This window comes from Neofelis nebulosa, chromosome 6 (assembly GCF_028018385.1).
Source record: "Neofelis nebulosa isolate mNeoNeb1 chromosome 6, mNeoNeb1.pri, whole genome shotgun sequence".
In the NCBI taxonomy this organism is placed as follows: domain Eukaryota; kingdom Metazoa; phylum Chordata; class Mammalia; order Carnivora; family Felidae; genus Neofelis; species Neofelis nebulosa.
In genome coordinates, this window is record NC_080787.1 from 119,110,131 (window position 1) to 119,130,624 (window position 20,494).

Here is a 20,494-nt window from a genome sequence, read left to right on the forward strand (position 1 = left end):
CGTCCTGGATTTTGATGTCTGTGTCTTTCCCCAGGTTAGGAAAGTTTTCCACTATGATTTGCTCACATAACCCTTCTACCCCTATTTCTCTCTCTTCCTCTTCTGGGACCTCTATGATTCTGATGTTGTTCCTTTTTAATGAGTCACCGGCTTCTCTATGTCTTAAATTGTGCTCTTTTGCCTTAGTCTCCCACTTTTCTTCTGCTTCATTATTCTCCATAAGTTTGTCCTCTATATCACTGATTCTCTGTTCTGCCTCATTCATCCTTGCTGCCCTGACATCCATTTGAGATTGCAGCTCAGTTATAGGATCTTTTATTTCATCCTGACTAGCTTTTACTTCTTTTATCTCCACAGAAAGGGATTCTAATCTATTTCAACTCCAGCTAGTATTCTTATTATCATGATTCTAAATGCTGGTTCAGATATCTTACTTGTAACTGTGTTGGTTAAATCCCTGGCTGTCGTTTCCTCCTGTTCTTTCTTTTGGAGTGAATTAATTCATTTTGTCATTTTGAAGGGAGAAAAGGAATTAATGAGGTAAAAAATTAAAATAAAAAAATTAAAATGAAAAAATTAAAAACAAAACACACATACAAAAAAAAATCAAGTAAATGATGCTAGATCCTAGGTGTGTTTTGGTCTGTGTGTTGAAAGGGGCTCGATAGAGAAAAAGGGGAAAGAAAAAAAAAAAGGAAATCATTTGAAAATTTTAAAAAATAGATACACTTAAGTAGAATAAAATGAAATGATGGAAGTAAAATAGAATTTGAAAAAATTTACACAAAAGTAAAAAAAAGTAGAAAAAATTAGAGAAATGTTTTTAATAAAAGAGAAGAAACGGAAAAAGGAAAAAGAAAAAAAAAAGAAAATTGAATAGATCGACTGGTGAACAGACTGAAATATGACTGAAATTACTTTGCTTTCTCCCTGAATTCAAACTATGAAGTGCTTTATAGTTCATAAACTAAGCAGGTGGAGAGATTCATGTTCCTGAAGAGTGAGATTGGCCCAGTTGAGCGGGGCTTAGAGTAATGGCTCCGTTCTCCACTGGATGGTGCTGCTTAGCATACTGGGGTAGATTGTTGTGGCGCTTGTAGGTGCCTATGCACATGCACAGGAGTGGTGATAATAGCGTCACCCAGCTACCCAGTCTCTAGTATAGGAACTTTGTTCTCCCCAATCAGCAAATGCACACCTGTCCTTTGTCTTTGGCTTCTGTCCACTCCCCACTTTTACACAGTCCATGACCAAGCCCCAGGCTGTAACTCCCTCCTGAGTTTTATGTCAGATGTGGCTGTTTTACCCGACCCCTTATTTCTGAGGAACTGAGGCTTTGACCCATTTTGCCCCACTGTGGGAGGGTCTCACCAAGCAATGGCTGGGTGCCAGCTGGACCCAGGAATGTTTACGGGAGAGTGCTGCTGCTGATGCCCAGAGACTGCGTCTGAGTGTCAGCCCATCCCAGAAAAAGTTCATGAGATCATGTAGCAGCAGCCTTTCAGAGGTTATGGAAAACCACAACACACATCTGGCACAGGCTTCACCCCCAGCGACCTTGTTTTAGCACCAGTGAATGTGCTTGTTCTCCCGGGTCCACTGGGGCCTTTGCCTTTGGGGGAGCCACACAGCCTCTACCAGGTGTCCTCCCAGCAGGGGAACCGCCTCTCCCATGTGGCCCAAAGACACGCAGACTTCACTCTGCTCCTGGAGATTTGCCCTTCTCACCAGAGCACTGCCAGGTATTGAGCTGCGGAGTTTCAGAGTCTGCACTCCCGCTGTTTATAGAGTCTAAATGGAATTTAAACCCTGTCCTTTCTCCTTTCTCCCTTTTTAATTTAGTCCCTGTGGCTGTTTCCACTTTTCCACTTTTTCTCCAGCTGCTATTTGGGGGGTTGGGGGGAGGGTGTTCTTTTCCCGTATTCTCCCTCCAACCCTCCACCCTGTCTCCATCCTCTTTCCCCATGCAAAAATGGCGCCCTCACCTCCATGGCTTCTCTCTCTCCCAGTTCACCTCTCTGCACCATGTACCTGCAGAATTCTGTGGTTCATGTTGTGAAGATTGTTGTGTTAATTCTCAGATCAGTTTTCCAGGTGTGCAGGATGGTTTAGTGTTGATCTGGCTGTATTTCATGGACGTAAGACACAAAAAAACTTCCATGCTGTTCCGCCATCTTGGCTCCTCCCTACCACATCTTTTTTTAATACCACATTTTCTGTATCCATTTATCAGTCAATGGACACTTGGGCAATTTCCATAGTTTGGCTACTACAGACAATGCTGCTATAAACGTTGGCTGCATGTATTCTTTTGAGTTAGTATTTCTATATTTTTTGGGTAAATACTACTATTGCAATTGCTGAATCATAGGGTAACTCCATTTTTACCTTTCTGAGGACCTCCATACTGTTTTGCAGAGTGGATGCAACAAAATGGTGATTTTGACTATATTTCATGACTATCTTCTAATTACCTAATTAAGAATACATTGTAGTTAATGTTTTTAAAATGAAAAATTAGGTTTGGGGAGACTGGGTGGTTCAGTCAGTTAAACATCAGACACTTGATTTTGGCTCAGGTAGAGATCTCAGCGTCATGAGATTGAGCCTTGAGTAGGGCTCAACGCTGGGTGTGGAACCTGCTTAAGATTCTCTATCCCTCTGCCCTTCCCCTGTTGTGTGCACATGCATGCACACATATACTCTCTTTCTCAAGAAACAATAAATTAAAATGAAAAATTAGGTTTTACCTACAAAATAAATATTTAGTTACCCTAGAATAGGTAGATTCCTACCAGCTTAAAATAGCTTATATTTGGAAAATGCTGCATTTAATTACACATTCATTTATTACATCTTACAATAAACTGAGTTCATCACTGAAGAACTCTTCCCTGTGTTTTTGTAATATGTTGCTGCAATGTTCATTATTTGAAAACACAGCTACATTGGGTCAATCTTTTAATAAGTGGGACATTCTATGCATTATAATTTATAATTATATCATTCAGGCTACAATTTGAATCCATTCATCAAGAATAGAAAATGTTTTAGAAAAAAAAGAGAAAACAAATTATGCATTCTAGGGAGTTGGTTCCAAATGTGGGTAATATTTATTCTGCCAATCATACTAATGATTGTCAAGTGATGCCAGTTTTAGGGATAGATCTTAAAAAGTCGATAAGGAGATTCAAAGGTGTAGGTAAGTCAGATGGCAACTTTCAGACTTTAGAATAATTATATATTCAGAAATAATTTTGTCAAAAAAACCATCGGAATTGCACTGCACATGCTGACATTAGTGTATAGACACAGTCTTAAGGATAACAGAAGAACAAAGTGGTTGGTGATACCGAGTGCTGCATTATTTAGAACAGGATTTTTCACTGGGGTGGACATTATTTGTTCTGTACATCTCAACTTTAGAAAGAAATACAAAAAGTATATAACAAATATTGTAATTTTTCTTTGTGTATGTGACAGAGAGAGAGAGAGAGAGAGAGAGAGAGAGAGAGAGAGAGAATCATAAGCCATCTCCATGCCCAGCGTGGAGCCTGATACAAGGCTCGATCTCATGTCCCTGAGATCATGACCTGAGCCAAAGTCAAGAGTTGGGTACTGAACCAACTGAGTCACCCAGGCAGCCCTATAATTTCTAATACACAAAAGAACTCATTCCAAAGAGAGAGCATGCCTTCTTTTTCATTTGGGGTAGCAATCAAATACAACAAATGAAAACATTTGTTATTACTTAATATTACCTCAAAAAATACCTTGAATTCTTGGATGACTTTTTGCTCTGCTACCACTTGTAAAATAAAAACTACTCTCATCTCTCACCTAGTCTCCATTCCTTTCTCTGCTCATCAAAGCTTTATATCTCCTATGTGTGTAAAACTGTGTGTAAGTATCACATACATTTCCATCACTTCTATCTTAATTAATGTGGTCCGATAGCACTTCCCACTGGGACCCTTTTGCTTTCAGTCTGGTCTATTCCCAGTCCATTCCCTATGTTTCTATCAGAGTGATCTTTCCAAGAACATAACATTGCTCATAACAATTTGTGCTTACAGTCCTTCTGTGGCCACCTTCAGTTTTTGGACTGGCACTAAACAGCTTCTCCCTCTGGCCCCTGCTTATTTCTCCAACCTCTCTTTTCCCACACACCCTTCCCTCTCAAGGATCTGAGCTACTTGCAGTTCTGGAATGCACCACATTATATCACATATCCAATCATTTGCTTTGTAATTTTTCAAGAAGACCATTGGCCCTTCTCTTCTCAGCAACCTCTCCCTTCTTGTCAAAAGTGACCCTTGGCTGAGCCCATTCTTCAAAACTCTGCTCCAGTACCACCTTTTCTAACTGCTGTCATTTCACTTATCATATTGTGTTGTCATCATTCATTGCTTTATGAGTCTGTCATCCCCGGTGGAGGACACACACTAAATTGCCTTAGGTGGATTTCTATTCCAATTACCCATCAGCCGCTGGTGCATATTGAATGTTATTGGAATCAATAAATTTATAAAAACCATTTGTAACTTTAGCTTTCTTGATAACACTAAACTAAACTACATGTACAAACTCTATATAACAAGGTGCTATGATAGAGGCTTTAGGAATTGGAGTCTGTTTGACATTACGAAGACCAGAGCAGAACAACTCAGATATTTCCACTGGAGTTGGGGCAACTGGATGGGAAAATGCAGTCTGGCACAGGCTAGTAATATGGTAAAGTAGGGAAAGATAGAACCTAGTGTTTAGGGGCTGATTTATGAGAAAAAACTAATGGACGGATGCTCTCAGGAGGTTTAGCTAGGTGGTAAATAGGTCTGGCTTTTATTAGGAGGGGAGAAGATGGGCCATATACAGAGTGTAATGGCAACAGCATTAGCATATAAGGAATTCTAATAGCCTGACATAAATAAAGAATCTGGCAGAAGAGTCAAATACTTTAAAGAATCCAATCAAAGACTTGACGTCCTAGACATAAATACAGTGCTATGAAAATTGATTACATCAATTTGGGTCCTCATTTTCAAAGACATTAAAGCACTGGGCAAGATATACCTTGAGATAAGGTTCCAGTTACTGGTAGCAATATCAAAGGTAAGAATGTGGTCAGAGGAAAGAAGACAGAATCATCTCCTGGGAAGATTCAAAAAGCAAAGGAACCAGGGTTCTTCTGAGGCCAAATTGCAGACTAGCCAGTCTGGTCCTGCCACCTGATCCCCACCTATCGGTGTTCCCAGATAGCTGGACAAGTCATTAAAAAAAAAAAACAGGGGCGCCTGGGTGGCGCAGTCGGTTGGGCGTCCGACTTCAGCCAGGTCACGATCTCGCGGTCCGTGAGTTCGAGCCCCGCGTCAGGCTCCGGGCTGATGGCTCGGAGCCTGGAGCCTGTCTTCGATTCTGTGTCTCCCTCTCTCTCTGCCCCTCCCCCATTCATGCTCTGTCTCTCTCTGTCCCAAAAATAAATAAAAAACGTTGAAAAAAAAAAAATTTAAAAAAAAAAAAAAAAAAACATGGACACAGTGGGGTCAGAATATAAGTGGGGAAACAGATTTTTTTTCCTGCGAGTAACACTTTTTTAATATAGTTGTTATTTGTTTATATATCATTTAATTATTTCTCCTTATAGTATTCTTATTGTAAATTATTTTTTTTGAGTATTAATCTCCTATACTGTAAAAGTTGTAGTTTTCAGCCACTGGGCTCAATTCCAGAAAAGGAGAAATGGCTTCCCAACAAACACAAAGAGGTACATTTCTGTGTCAGAGAAAGAGGATACAGGATTATCAAAGATGATTTTGCATAAACCCTAGTTCAGACTACATGAATTTTTGGAAATTAGAAATTTTGTAATAATGTAAATAAAGTAAAAGAAATGTTTTTGCTTTCCAAGCATGTTTTTTATAACATACTTACAAATTCAACAAAATTCCTTAACACCAATTATGACCAAAGGATTTACAAGGCTGCAGACTCCTTTGATTGTTTATGATGAAACTGGGCACAGGCTGTGTGTTCTGTTGGGACCATTGTGTCTTTGATTTACAAATAATGTTTGGCACAGTGCCAGGCACATAATACATGGTCAGTTAATGTTTGTGTAATAAATTGATTAAATGAAGAGAGAGCTAATGAAAGTTACATTATGTAGCCTGGTGAGGCAATAATAATTACACACGGTGTGCGCAACTTACATTAAGTAAGGCTGAATTCACTCAAATATCTAACTCTTCAAAGATAAATGCAAGTACCCGGTAGCTCATTTAAACAACAGTAACAGAACTGAACACCTAGAAAGTAAATTTTATCACAGGTAGGGACATGTGAATGACCCTGATTACTTGTCAATAGAAAAAGATGTTGAATGCAGGCATTTTCTCTTTCTCCTCTGGATCAGCAATCAAACTCATTCACAGATCATTGATTCATGAATAGCACTATATAAGTACTTTACATTTTCAAGTAGCCCGTGTTTCTCAAGTGTTTACATGACAAGTGTATTCAGTCATCTCTCCTATTCTCAGGCATGGTTTTCTCATGATTTTTAGCAAGACAAAAAAACGGAGTTTTCCTATGGACTCAATTTCTTTTATTACTTTTTTAAATTAAAAAGTCTTCCTTTCCATTGATACAGATTTGTCTGAATGGTTCATATGTGCTCAGAAGGTGAAATGTGTTTATTTTATACATGGAGCAAAGATTAACTTTATTTTCTTAATGAACATGTAAGCGACCTGAGATGAACCAATTATGACATATCTGCAGTGATTTCTGTGCCTTGACTTATTTCTCAATAGAAGCATAAAAATAAAAGTATCCACAAAATCTACAAGTTTCCCATGGGAACTTGCTTAACTTTTGGTCACTTATCTAATTACAAATGTGAAGAATTAAAATCATTGGAATAATCCGAATCCCTGAAAAAAACATGGCTCATAGCTTTCTGCAAGATGAGAGTAATATGGGAGATTTTAATGGTGGATGGATCAAGGAAATGGCAAATCGAATTTTAATATTTACTACGGAATTCCTGATAAGCAACAATTCCTGATAAGCTGCATTCATTAAAACTAATCTCCTTTTATTTCCTCAAAGCTTCCTATTTTTCAATCACTCATATGAAATTATTCGTAACACATTTAATAATGCATTGGATAGGAGTTATTTTCTCATTCTATTTCTGCCCATATTCTATAGATACCGACAGAGGAAGTGGAATGAAATGGGACTAGAGGAAAATAAAAATCAAAGAGCAGTGCTCTTATATCAAACAGTACAGAGAATGATTCAGTGCATGAATATCTCAAAAACACCCTTAGAATTTTATTCTTGAAAGTCTATCTGCAGTCTTTGTCCAAATGAAAAACAAACAAAAACAAAACAAAACAAAAATAAAACCTCTGACAGTTATCATCAAATGAACATCTCTTAGAAATGAACCACTATATCAACCGCTAAGCAGCTATGAGAAAACAGCTTTCCTATTGCTGTTTTTCCCTATTCTTATTATTCTTTTCCCACTTACCTGATTGGTGCCCCTTTGGCCTGTGCTGGTCTCAACAATACAGTTATTGTGGTGGCCGTTTCATTGAGAGAGGCATCGACTCCTTCATAGTCAGGTAAAGTTGGAGCTGGTAAGTGATTGATGAGGGGGAAAAAAAGTTTCAGTCAATTAAAAGAATTATATCATAGTTCAGGATGAATAAATGATCCTGAATGGGGGAAAATAAATTTCCTATTTAATTTTCTGAAATGTACTTTATTTTGTAGAATACCATACATAACTGGATGTTAACCCTGGGAGTCTAGGCAGCAGAAGATATGAAGCCCACGGTTTGTTATTGAAATTTAAATGATCATCTGGTGACTTGGACACACACTCCAAACCTTTTGTGAAGGGGCTTTAGCTTTTAGTTTCCTGGGACCTTGAAACCAGCATTGATGGCATGGAAGTGATGTGAACAGCGTCGACTCTGGGGACTCTGGGTAAGGGGCTTGCACACGGAGATGTAGAGACAGAAATGGCAAGAAGTGAGCCAGAGGCTACCTGGTGAGGTGGTGCTGTGTACGATCTAAAGGTTGTGGAATGGCCCAGTGTTAGTATCTGGACTGCTTTCACCACTGGGGCCACAACAGAAACATATCAAGGCAGTGTGATGAATGGGAATAGGAACCTTAGTTTGTATTTAGCATTAACTAGTGCATTAGTTGCCAAATTCTTGAGAAGAAGAAACTTATACCTTTTCAAAATATTTTATAATATTTTGGGTGGGGGAGAGGGCTCCCTAATCTTGAAGTGGGTGAAAAAGTAACCTCAAATGGCTTTTGGTTATTTCTACACAGAAAGATGTTTTAGGGAGGACATAACCAGTGAAATGTGTACACTATCAGAGAAACTGATAACAGATGGCATCCAATACAAATTTCAAAGTATTTCATTCATTCACTGAGCATTTACTGAATATATACATTGTGTCAATTTTTTTAGTGCTATAAGTATAAAGACAAATAAAGCATGGTCTCTGATATGTATAGAGTTGAAAGTAGAGATTCATATTTACCAAGAATGAGAATCTCATAAACAACAACAACAACAACAAAACACTATAACAAAATTTTGGGTGACTAAAAGAAGAGTCAGTTCATTTGTTAAAACAGTAGTTCTCAAACTAGTCAGATGAGAAGCCCATGGAGAACTTCTTAAAACAGATTGATGCCTTTCCCCTTAGAGTTTCTAGTTCAGTAGGTCCAGGGAGGAGCCTGATACCGTGCATTTCTAGAAAGTTTTCAGGTGATGTTGATGCTGTTGGTCAGTGGACCACACTTGGCAGAACCACTAATCTAAACTAAACCACTAGTCTAAACTAGCATGGGGAGTCAGAAAAGCAAAACAAAGACAACTTCAGGATTCAGAGGATGCTTGAGCTGAATGTCACAAGAACAGTACAAACTCATCAGGACAAGAAAGTAGTCAATACAATGCCTGAGACAGGAAACAGAATATCTGAACATATCATCACATGATAGGACACGGTGCATTCTGACAGCCACAAGCAGTCTGGTAGGCCTGGAACTTTGGACTATGAGTAGGAGTGGAGGATGGGAGAAGCCATAAAATTAAGGGATACAAATGCTAATTATGTATGGATGTTTGGGCTTTATCCTACTGAATACAATATATTAGATTTTGAAAAAATTTAGGAAGGAAATACATGCTGTACAAAGATCAATCGAAAAATACAATGAAGCAAGGTAAGTCTGAAGGCAAGGATAGTGCTTGGAAAGATATTTCAATGAGCTGTTTAAAATACGGTCCAGATGGAAAGGAAGAATCAGAAAGAGACAAATTACCTGAGAGTTATTCAGGAAGTAGGATCAATGGATATTAAATATGTACAATATGTAGACATATGTGGATAATATATGTGTGTACTAAAACACACACACACACACACACACACACACACACACACACACACACCATGCCTCCAATAACTTGATTTCACTTTTATTTAAAGTGTTTTTAAAGTGCTGAGGAATATAATTTCTGCACTCAAGGGATAAATAACAAGAAGTTACCTTAATATTTCAAATGATGCCGGGCACTACACTAACCATACATTTTATTAGCTTTAGTTTGATTACTGCACGTTCCAAAGACACAGTGATTGCAGTCTAGTTTTTAAAGTCCAATTCAAGTGCCCATGTACATAGGTTGATTCAAGTAAAACTGGGCAGCTAAATAATTCAAAGAAAATGCTACATGGGTGTTCTGGACTTTATAAGTTTTCTATTCAATAAAAACCACGTGTCTAAACCATAATAAATTATGATTCTTGATAGTGTCCATTGTTTTACAAGTTCATGTAATTTTGTAGCTATCTCTAGTGAAAGATCTTGACTCAAATGCAACACTGTGGCTAATTCCAGAGGGTAAGAAACATGTCTCACTGTACAGTGATATCACCAGGTCATCTTTTCTAGTGATTCAATCAATATTTTAAATTGATGATTTAGAATTGTTCCACCAGGGAGTGAATTGGCAAATTTAATACATTGTTATTTTCTAACATAATGGATGATATTCTCACATTCTTTTTTTGTTAGAATAAGATAAATCAAATAGCTCATATTGGAATACCTAATATGTTTCACGATATAAATTTTTTTTTTTATTTAAAATTTTTTTTTTCAACGTTTTTTATTTATTTTTGGGACAGAGAGAGACAGAGCATGAACGGGGGAGGGGCAGAGAGAGAGGGAGACACAGAATCGGAAACAGGCTCCAGGCTCCGAGCCATCAGCCCAGAGCCTGACGCCGGGCTCGAACTCACGGACCGCGAGATCGTGACCTGGCTGAAGTCGGATGCTTAACCGACTGCGCCACCCAGGCGCCCCTCACGATATAAATTTTTAAGTTTTTATATTCAAAACATTTCCAAATAGAAACTAGACTTCAAAAAAATAGAGAATATGTAGCTTCCTTCTGATGCAAATGATACAGATTCGGAACAACAGTAGAAATTTTTAGTGATGTATTATAATATAAGGTATTATCAACATATGCTATGTAGAACTATAATGAAAATGAACATAAAGGAACAAAAAGGTAGGAACTCAACATCAGTATTTTAATATATTAAGTAGTTGATCCTGTATCACTTTCGTTTTTCAGATTTAACTCTTCAGCTACATATATAAAATGTATTTATTTTAGTAATCTTAAATAACCAAGATAACACATTACATAAGCTAATGTAGAATTTGGGCATATTATAATGCTGACTGGTGGCCAAATTTAGTCAGATTAAACTGGTGACTTGACTGGAGGGGAAATCTGTATTTACATCTGTAAATAATCTAGTCATTACAAACTGAAATTATGAGCATAAAATAATGTGAAATTTAACTGTATATGCTTATCAACTTCAAATCTCCCACACATCACCATTCTGAAATTTAGATGAGTTTAGGTGAGATTTGTAAGAGAAAGAACAGCTCATGTTTGCTTAAAAATACCAGGATGTCAAGGGAAATGGAAGAGAGTGACAAGGAATGTGGCACTGTAATAGATCAAAGATCTCCTATCATTCTTTGGATAAAATCCACTTGTTATGATATCTGATATCATGATAATTACGAACTCCTTAAAAGTATAAATCTTTTAGCATTTATAATGAACTTTTAAATGTTTCTAGTTCAGATAAAACAATGTTTTAAAAAAGACCACTTTCAATGAAAAGTGATTATTTGAGATGTTTTTAGGTTTGGACATATAACCAATTATAACCCATATTCACATAATGCTCTAAAGAACCTTCAACCATGAATAACTAGCTATATTAAAGATTTAATAAGTGAGACGACTACCCTCAGCATACATATGATTCTCTGGGATGTGCTATTATAAACCAATCCTGTTCGCACTTTATTCCTCTGCATACCTGAGATATTGGTGGTCACATTGATGGCTGTGGCTGGCCCGAAGCCTTTGACTGTGCTGGCTCTTATGAAAAACTGGTAGGTGGTTCCAGGATGCAGATGCATGAAGACATGGTGGGTACTGTTCCATAAATTTGATACAGTCTGGGGAGGTCCAGCCACTGGAACTGCAGGATCAAATGATCTTATGCTGCTGTAGCTGACCTGTTTTAAGAAATATATTTCCTATTACATTCCCAATATAAGTCATAATATAATCTAAATAAACCCCTTTTAAATAAGATAGTATTCAAGGGCATCTCTGTGGAGTGAATCCCATTTTTCTTAAACTTCTCTTCCTTCTTATTTGGATATGGTTATTTCACTATCATTACATATCTAATGTCAGTCCATCTGTCCATCCATCCATCCATCCATCTATAGATATACCTAGAGTTATAACATCTGACTGGACCAATATACATCTATTTTCTTGCATCAAAAGATAAATTAATTTACTTAACTATGAAAACACACATAGACACAATCCTATATATATATAGGATATATATACCGATATATCATATATTTTAATGTATATGAAACACAGAACCGTTCAACAAATGTTTGTTATAACTAACATCATCTTATACTTTGTCTGAGTTACACAACAAATTTCATGTAAATATTCAAGTATGCTAATAGAGTCACAAATTATAAGACTGCACTAGTGATTCCGGTTCCCGTGATGCTCTCTGCAGCCACTAGAAATTTATATATTTTATGCTCGAATCAACACTGACTATGCAGGAACAGAACAACATATTTGTGCAATTAAAATGATCTTTTCTTCTTTTTAGTTTCTCATATTTAAAAATAAGATGATGATTTATGTTCAAAATTGCGATGAAGCTCTGGAATAGTCAGGTTTATAATGTATTTTCCTTTTTTGGTAATGATTCTTTATTCTGTAACAATTGGCATTCATTGGCCTCCCCTAAATTACAGTATAAAATATGAGTTTCTTAATTTTATAAAAATTCATTCTTTACAACCATCAGTAAGTCTGTTTGAAAAGGCCTATCTTGCGTCCCTAAAACAACAACAACAACAACAACAACAAAACATACATTTACTTTAAGAATTAGAAAATTCTAGGTGCTATAAAATATTTGTTTTGAAACTCAATTTTGGGATCAAGGAATTTGTAAACTAAAAGAGGGGAGAACTAAAAATGATTTTAGTCTCCTAATCCTCTCTTACTTATTTTCCATTATTTCTCTAAGTTTTTCCTTTTACTCTCCCTTCAACCCACATTTCAGTTAACTTCTAATACCTCATATTGAGTGATGATTCCATTTGGATCCAAAGGTTCTTTCCAGTTCAAGAAGATTTTATTTTCAAAAGATGTTCCTTGAAGAGAATTGACTGGTACAGGGCCAGGCACTACAAAATATACATTTTTGGTTATAAAGATCCTTATATCAGAAACAGAAAAAGTAAATACTGTAAGCTATATAAGCCAAATGAAAAATAAATAAATAAAAGGTGTCCTTAAAAATATAAGCTATGTGACTAGTTTTCTGATTTAAACAAATGGGAATTTAAAGTAATCTACAGGGGCGCCTGGGTGGCTCAGTCGGTTGAGCGTCCGACTTCGGCTCAGGTCACGATCTCACTGTTCGTGAGTTCGAGCCCCGCGTCGGGCTCTGGGCTGATGGCTCAGAGCCTGGAGCCTGCTTCAGATTCTGTGTCTCCCTCTCTCTCTGCCCCTACCCCGTTCATGCTCTGTCTCTCTCTGTCCCAAAAATAAATAAATGTTAAAGTAATCTACAAACTTCTAATGTGGAAAATGTACAATTGCAAAGTTATTTTTATTCAAAAGAATATTCTATCACCTTGGAGGGTTGAATAAATTGTGTAGTATAGTTTTCTCTGTTGTATACCTCCAATAACATGAAGATCTCATTTGCAATTTGTTTCAAGAACAGAGCTATATTTCCCTGAAAGATATTCAGGGATAAGCCCCTAAAGTGTCTCCATAAACACATTTCATTAAATAATGAATTATAATAATAATCAACACTCCTTGGACTTAATTTTTTTTTATGTTTTATTTTATATTTGAGAGAAAGAGACAGACAGAGAGAGAGAAGGAAAGAGGCAGAGAGGCAGAGACAGAATCTGAAGCAGGCTCCAGGCTCTGAGCGTTTAGCACAGAGCCTGATGTGGGGCTTGAACTCACAAGCAGTGAGATCATAACCTGAGCCAAAGTTGGACATTTAACGGACTGAGCCACCTAGGTGCCCCATCACTCCTTGGACTTAAAAGCCAAATCAAAATAAAATTGAATTGAAATCTCTGTTAATAGTCAATATGACTTTTATTGCCATACTTATTAAATTTCTATAACTTTAAAAGACAGCATTGATTATTACAATTTTTAAGAAACGTAAAGATGAATAGGTTCAAATATCATGGCTTCAGTGTTTTAAATGAAATTCCCTTTTGTAAACCTAAGCATCAAACCATTTTATAACATCAGACTTGTTTAGGACTCAACAATCAGCATAACCAGTTTTGAAGTGTCCCCAGGTATGTCAAGAGCTGAGAAACCTTCAGACCAGACCTTATTTGCAAATGTCATATAACTGACAATACCCAGTGGCAGCAATGAACAACACGTCGGCTTCTATTGACAAAATGTAAAACATCAGATACTTTTGCTATTTGCTTTTATGTATTTTATCTAAATCCATAGTTACTATTTATTCACACAAATAATCAGTTTCTTGCTCTGATAATGTTTGAATATGTATCGTATCCACCCTACTTTGCTTAAAAAATGGGTTTTCTTTTGAAATATTGACCCAATATTGGGCAAGTATGGTTTTTAATTAATATTTTTCCTTAATCTAACGTTTCAGTGAACTTCACACATGGCATTATCTAGAAATGTAGTTGCTGAGTATACAGCAATTTTGTGAGGATTGAAATAAATTAAAAATCACTGGATCAAAGGAATTCACTGCATCGTAGCTAGCAGCATCAAGAAATTCTGAACGATACGTCAAAATAGGAAGATTTATTTCAGACTACAAGGAGGCGATGAATGATGTTATGACCTCTGGGACAGCCAATATAATTTGGTGCATTAATAACAAATTCAGAAAGAAAAAAAAAACATAAAAGAAAGAAACCCATCAACAGAAAAGATGTCAGCACTAGACTTCAGAAGAAATGTATATGCTTCTGTCAGCTGAAGCCTTAGGGAGAGGTTAACCAAAGGCATCCACCTCCACATGTCCCAGGTCCACAGTGTTGGCACAGACTATACAGTCTATCAAGGCAGAGGAGGCTGCCACAGGCATTAGTTTGTTTTCCAAGAGTGTTAGCTTTTATGTCCTTTGAGTAGAATGAAAAAAGCATACGATTGTAATTAAGAAAAACCATTTATTCACCTTTCCACAATGCTCATAGATGGTGGCTGTCAGCAGTAGGAGGAGGCAAGACCCCCAATTAGTGACAAAATGTTCATTTGATGGTATTATAATTACTACCTGCGTTCATTAAACACCGTTTGGGCAAAGTTTTAGAAAATGGCGTAGGTGTATTTCAAATTGTTTACCAATAGAGATAGTTTAGAATGTTTGCATAATTCTGCATTAGAAGAGAGGTAGAATTGAGGAGGAGCCTTCCTAGAATGTGTGTATTTCTTTGCTCTACTTACATAGGTTCTCTTTTGTCAACAGGATTCACTGAAATTACCCACAGGTCATATTTGTAAGAGGGAAAAGTTTGTGGAAAAATTATGGCCAAGATAGTACCATGCTACTGACCTTGCACTGGGACTAGTATAGTGCACAAGAGAAAGACCTACACCTAGCTGAACTACAAAACAAACACATGAACAGGTGGGTCAGGGAGGGGGCACAGACAAATTATACTTAATAACTCCCCACCTTTGAAGGAAGCCAATGTCTGTATATAATGTCTATATGTACTTTGATTTGTGTAAATACAACATGAAGTTACTAAGACCAGCATCATGGTCATCTTCATATTCCAGGGAATTTCACTTCACGTTTCCACATCAACAACTTTTAATGGAGACAGAATGCTGACTTTCATTCCCCTGTTTCTGATTTATTTGAGAGCCGTTTCAGCTTTTTTTTTTTTTTTTGCATATAATAAAATCCTTTACAAGATACTCTCAAAATGGAAGAGAGAGGAAAAATGAAATGTGGGTGGGGCAAGTTATATTAAATAAGCACTACAGACTTTTAAAATATAATAAATGTACATTTAAAAATAGCTACGTATTAGCAAAAACTGTCCCCAAACCAAGCTTTTCTGCTGAGCTAACTTCATAATATTGATTTTTATAAATGCTAGGATAAAAAATGAAAACAAAATCTCATACAAAAAATTCTACCCATGCATTAAAAAAATGTATGCAATAAATTAAATATAAATTCTACCATAGGGTTCTGGTGGGAAATCATTTTAGCTTTGCTCTCATGATTTATGGATGCCCCTAGAATTCTTTTCATGAAATTATATTCTTTTATTAGATGGTTGATAATTTATTCTTTTTCTATGTATATAGGGCAGCAATAATTTAGTAAGACTGACTTAATTAGATCATCTTAACCCATCGATCTTTGCAACAATAGACTATGATTTAGATACTCTGTCCCCCTCTCAGGAACATTGAGTCATATCAAATACTCCATGTAGAAACTGGAGCTCACATGAGCAGATCTGAAGGCTGAGTTCCTCGAAAATACTTTATACAAAGTTTGTACTTCAATCATTCAGTTTTATATATAAAACAAAAGAGAAGAAAAAAAAATTCTCACAGAAGAATGACTTCATGACCATCCTGTGACATAATAATATGCAATTCAATATCATTATATCCAATAAAAAATTCTTCAAAACATAGGTTGAAATAAAACTAGGATAAGCAATAATATTGAAATTAGACTTATTTTCATTTTACATTTATAAAACTGCTTAGATAGATAAAATAAGTAGCACAGTCATGAATCTGATGAAGTTAGGGCAAAATTTAAGATTCCTTGGCAATTCTCTTTCTGATTATTAATCTAGTTGTATGTGCACCCAAAAATGCATTTAAAAATTTAATGAAATATAAAAAAGTTACATGAGCCTGTCTGCATTCTTTGGTTTATGGGAAAGGCAGGCAAAATAAAGACCATACCAAAATATAGCATCAAAATGAATTACTATTAGAGAGTGATTGGCTGAAGTACAAATGCAGCTGAGTCTAAAATCATCAATTAATAAATCAAGTTTAAAAAATTTTAAGTGTAGGCAATATAATATGTGAGCACATTCTTATTACTAAAAACATGGGTTACAAGGTATTTAGGGTAAATAGACATTCTAATATTTACCCAACTTTATGACATGAGAGAGATTTTTCAGAGTTTTTGAATCTGAGCTTAGACTTCCCATTTCTCTCAGCCATCTATGAAACAATTATGCTAATTATTCTTTCTTACACAATCATGTGTTGGGTGTGTTTTGTGTGTGTGTGTGTGTGTGTGTGTGTGTGTGTGTGTGTAGGAGTTTATGAGCACTTATGTGCTTATTAAAGCAAGGTTTGTTGTCTGAAATAATGTTAAGGCTTCGATTAGGTACAAGTTCAAGCAGGATAGTTGAAGTAATCATGTTTGGTTACCTTAAAAACAAAAAAGTACATTTATCATAAAGAAGTCTTTGGTTTATTCCTTGAAAATTTTAGGAATATGATAATAACTCCATGCATAATTTTAGAACAATACCATTTGCTTCAAAATCTGAGCTAAATGAAGTTGAAAAACTCTCACTTCCCTTTATTACAACAAAAATAATAGAATGAACTTGGGTCATTTCCACTTTTCAGAGTGAGAGAGCTTGAAGTGATAAGGAGAAACTTCTAGAAACTGTGGTATATTGACCTATCTTATGGCAGTCTCATAGCTGGTAGGCATCAAAACATACATCTGAGCTGAAATATCAGAACTTGAGGGAAATTGGAAACACTTGGGTATGAACTCCATCCTGTTTTCTGAAACCTAAACAAAAATGTGGCCCTATTGATAGGCTGTTCAAGGAGAAGTTTAGAAGGAGATGGAACCTAAGAGATTATCTTATTTAAACTTTTCACACAGAGATGAGAAGTGGAAATCTAGTGGAGTAAACAGATTGGGTAAGGGAACACTTATTAGTGCCAGGACTGAAAGCTCACGATTCCTCACTCCCAGCTGATCTTTGCCTCCATTTACTAAATAGCCCACTTTTTCCCTTACATGCTTCCATTCATCATGGTAAATTTTGAAAATGAAACATCTTACATTGAAATAATACATTATTATTATTATCAGAATATCATCATTTGCACATACTTTTGGGAAGGGCACATTTTTGTTGAATCAAGAAATATATTCATTAACATTAATGACAAACTATATGCTACAGTAAATGTGCACATATTATAATATTAATATAAATGTCTGTCCCTCTTATTTAATCATTGTGAAGTAACACACATAGAAATTGGACATAATGTAGTTAAATTTCTTAGGTGGTAATAAAATGGATAAAAGATGATGACTTGTCAATATCAATATTTAGACTTAAAGATACAAACTTCAACCTTCTTTTCTATTTAAACTTACATAAATCCATCTAAAAATGAGTGGAATAGGTAAATAGTGCCAATTAAAATTTTTTTTTGACATTTATTTATTTTTGAGAGACAGAGACAGAGCACAAGTGGGGGAGGACAGAGAGAGAGGGAGACACAGAATCTGAAGTAGGCTCCAGGCTCTGAGCTGTCAGCACACAGCCTGATGTGGGGTTTGAACTCACAAACCATGAGATCGTGACCTGAGCTGAAGTCAGACGCTCAACCAACTGAGCCATCCAGGCGCCCCTATAGTGCTAATTTTAAATGATAAGGAAAATGAAAGATGCTATTATTGGTTTGTAAATGCAAAAAAAAAAAACACACTAAGTTTTAACCAAGTGCATTTCATCAATCAATAGGTAAATGATACAGTGCCACAAACAGTGAAAATTATTTTTGTACAGTTGATAGGAAAAACTTTATTTAAACTTTGGTGTAGTTGTTATTTCTCTAAAGTATAAAAACAAAACATTACAGGGATATTTCACCTAGTATTTGATGCTACTCTGAAGAATATTAAGCTTTTTTGTTAAAGACAAACTTTTCAAAGTTAACCTCGTTAAGAGCATGTAGCAGATTTCAGAATCCAATTCCATTTTGGTTACTCTAGGGAAAACTGTAAGCAATTACATAATCCTGTTATATAATTCCCTCTTTTTAAAATAACGAAGTATGAACATACCATCTTCATCAGTTTGAATAATCGTCTCTTCACTCTCTTTCCTGCCTTCTGGATTGGTTAGGATCATCTTGAGGCTGACATTTGTATAAGGTGGCAGATGGTTCACAACATGCTGAGGGGCTTTGGGGTCCATGTCCAAACAGTCTGCCTTGCTCTCATTGTGACCACGGAAGTAATGGTAGCAGATAGTGACATTAAAAGTGTGGCACCGAGTAATGTTATAACCCAAGGATTCCCAGTCCACAGCAATGCGTCTTGCCTGTATCTCAGCAATCTTTAAAGTCTTTGGGGTTCGCATAGGTTCTGAAAAATAAATCAAAGATGCAGACAGCCGTCAACGTTCCAATGAATAATCTTGGCAAAATGAAACACTGAGCATGACATATGTGTAAACCTAGGAAAATTTAGAAGTCATCTTTTATTGTCACTTTCTTTTTTTACTCCCGGTCTTATTCCTGAAAGTTTCAGTCAGGGGCTGTGACTTACCAATAGGAAAAGAAATGTAAAATGTTGGCAATCCATAGTACTCAGGAACATGGCGGAAAAACAAAACTCTGAAAATGTGGCCACAATGCCTTTATGGTTACTGCTGTTGTTACTGCCCAATTCCCTGTCTCTCTTTTTTGTGTCATTACTGAGCAAGTGAATTAGCTAATATATCATAATGGATAAGAGTCAACACGTTCTGCTCTATGATTTGTCATGTCACCAAGCTATGGTGTATACTAATTAGTCTAATTGTAATACTAAACTACCATTTACCAAAAAGTGACGCAGATATTAATTAACATTTATTATCTCAGTAATGATGTTGTTCATCAAAGCAGAAAAATATCTGAGAAAAATGGCGAGAACACATGTGGATATTCACATTGTCATCTATCCTTCTTGATCTCTTTCTATCTTTTTCTAGGAAGCACTCAGGTCTGACAATCCAGTCACTGTCACCCAAACCAAACTGGGAGGTGAATTTCCATTCAACTGGAAAATGCTGGCAGAACTAAACACTCTAAAGACTGGAGTCTATCCATCACTGCTTCCCAAGTGTATTCTTTCCTCATGCAAGACTAACTTTAATCGTCTAACTTAATCAAAATAATTACTCTATGAAAGTCATGGCCATGGCAAAGTCTACATAGTAAACAAACCAATACAGAGCAAAGCTTTAATACATAGATTTGACAAAGAGATTAAAGTCAAGGCCAAGGTCAAAGCCCTGTTTGTATCTTCCTTAACTCACTAAGAATAGTCAATGCTCTTGCTAAATGGAAGTCAGTAGAAGAAAAAGAAGGAAAATAAATAATACAAAAAAGCCCAATTTGGGAGTTTTTATAAATTTTCATTTTTGAGATTAAAATCTCAGTTCTGTAAAAATAATCAGCATGGTATACAGATGGCAAGCCCAAACTGGGATTCCAGTTCAATGTATTATATGTGCCATCTGAAACACACTCTCGTGGCCATTTAAAACTTCAAAAGTACAAAAATACATACATATATATGCAAATTAATCCTTGGTAGAATCCAATGGTTAGGTTTTAAATGCTGTGTGCCAGTCTTCTGATGAATCACAGTATTCAGTCTTCTTATTTTATCACTTTTGTTTTACATTAAGCCCTGTAAGTAGGCTAGGAAAAAAGATTGTGGCTTTCTAATCATTAAAAACGTCTCTTTAT

At 36.1% G+C, this 20,494-nt stretch overlaps 1 protein-coding gene across 12 annotated transcripts in view; it reads right to left on the reverse strand.

Moving 5' to 3' along the window:
• The window catches only part of PTPRK (protein tyrosine phosphatase receptor type K), a 566,426-nt gene that overhangs the window by 110,485 nt on the left and 435,447 nt on the right, over positions 1 to 20,494 (reverse strand). For all 12 annotated transcript variants that reach the window (XM_058735205.1, XM_058735208.1, XM_058735206.1 and 9 more), the window contains exons 8-11: positions 18,819 to 19,121; positions 12,773 to 12,882; positions 11,460 to 11,661; positions 7,541 to 7,646 (exon numbers count right to left, since the gene is read on the reverse strand). In XM_058735205.1, the coding sequence (XP_058591188.1) occupies positions 7,541 to 7,646; positions 11,460 to 11,661; positions 12,773 to 12,882; positions 18,819 to 19,121 (721 nt within the window). The remainder of the gene's footprint in view (positions 1 to 7,540; positions 7,647 to 11,459; positions 11,662 to 12,772; positions 12,883 to 18,818; positions 19,122 to 20,494) is intronic.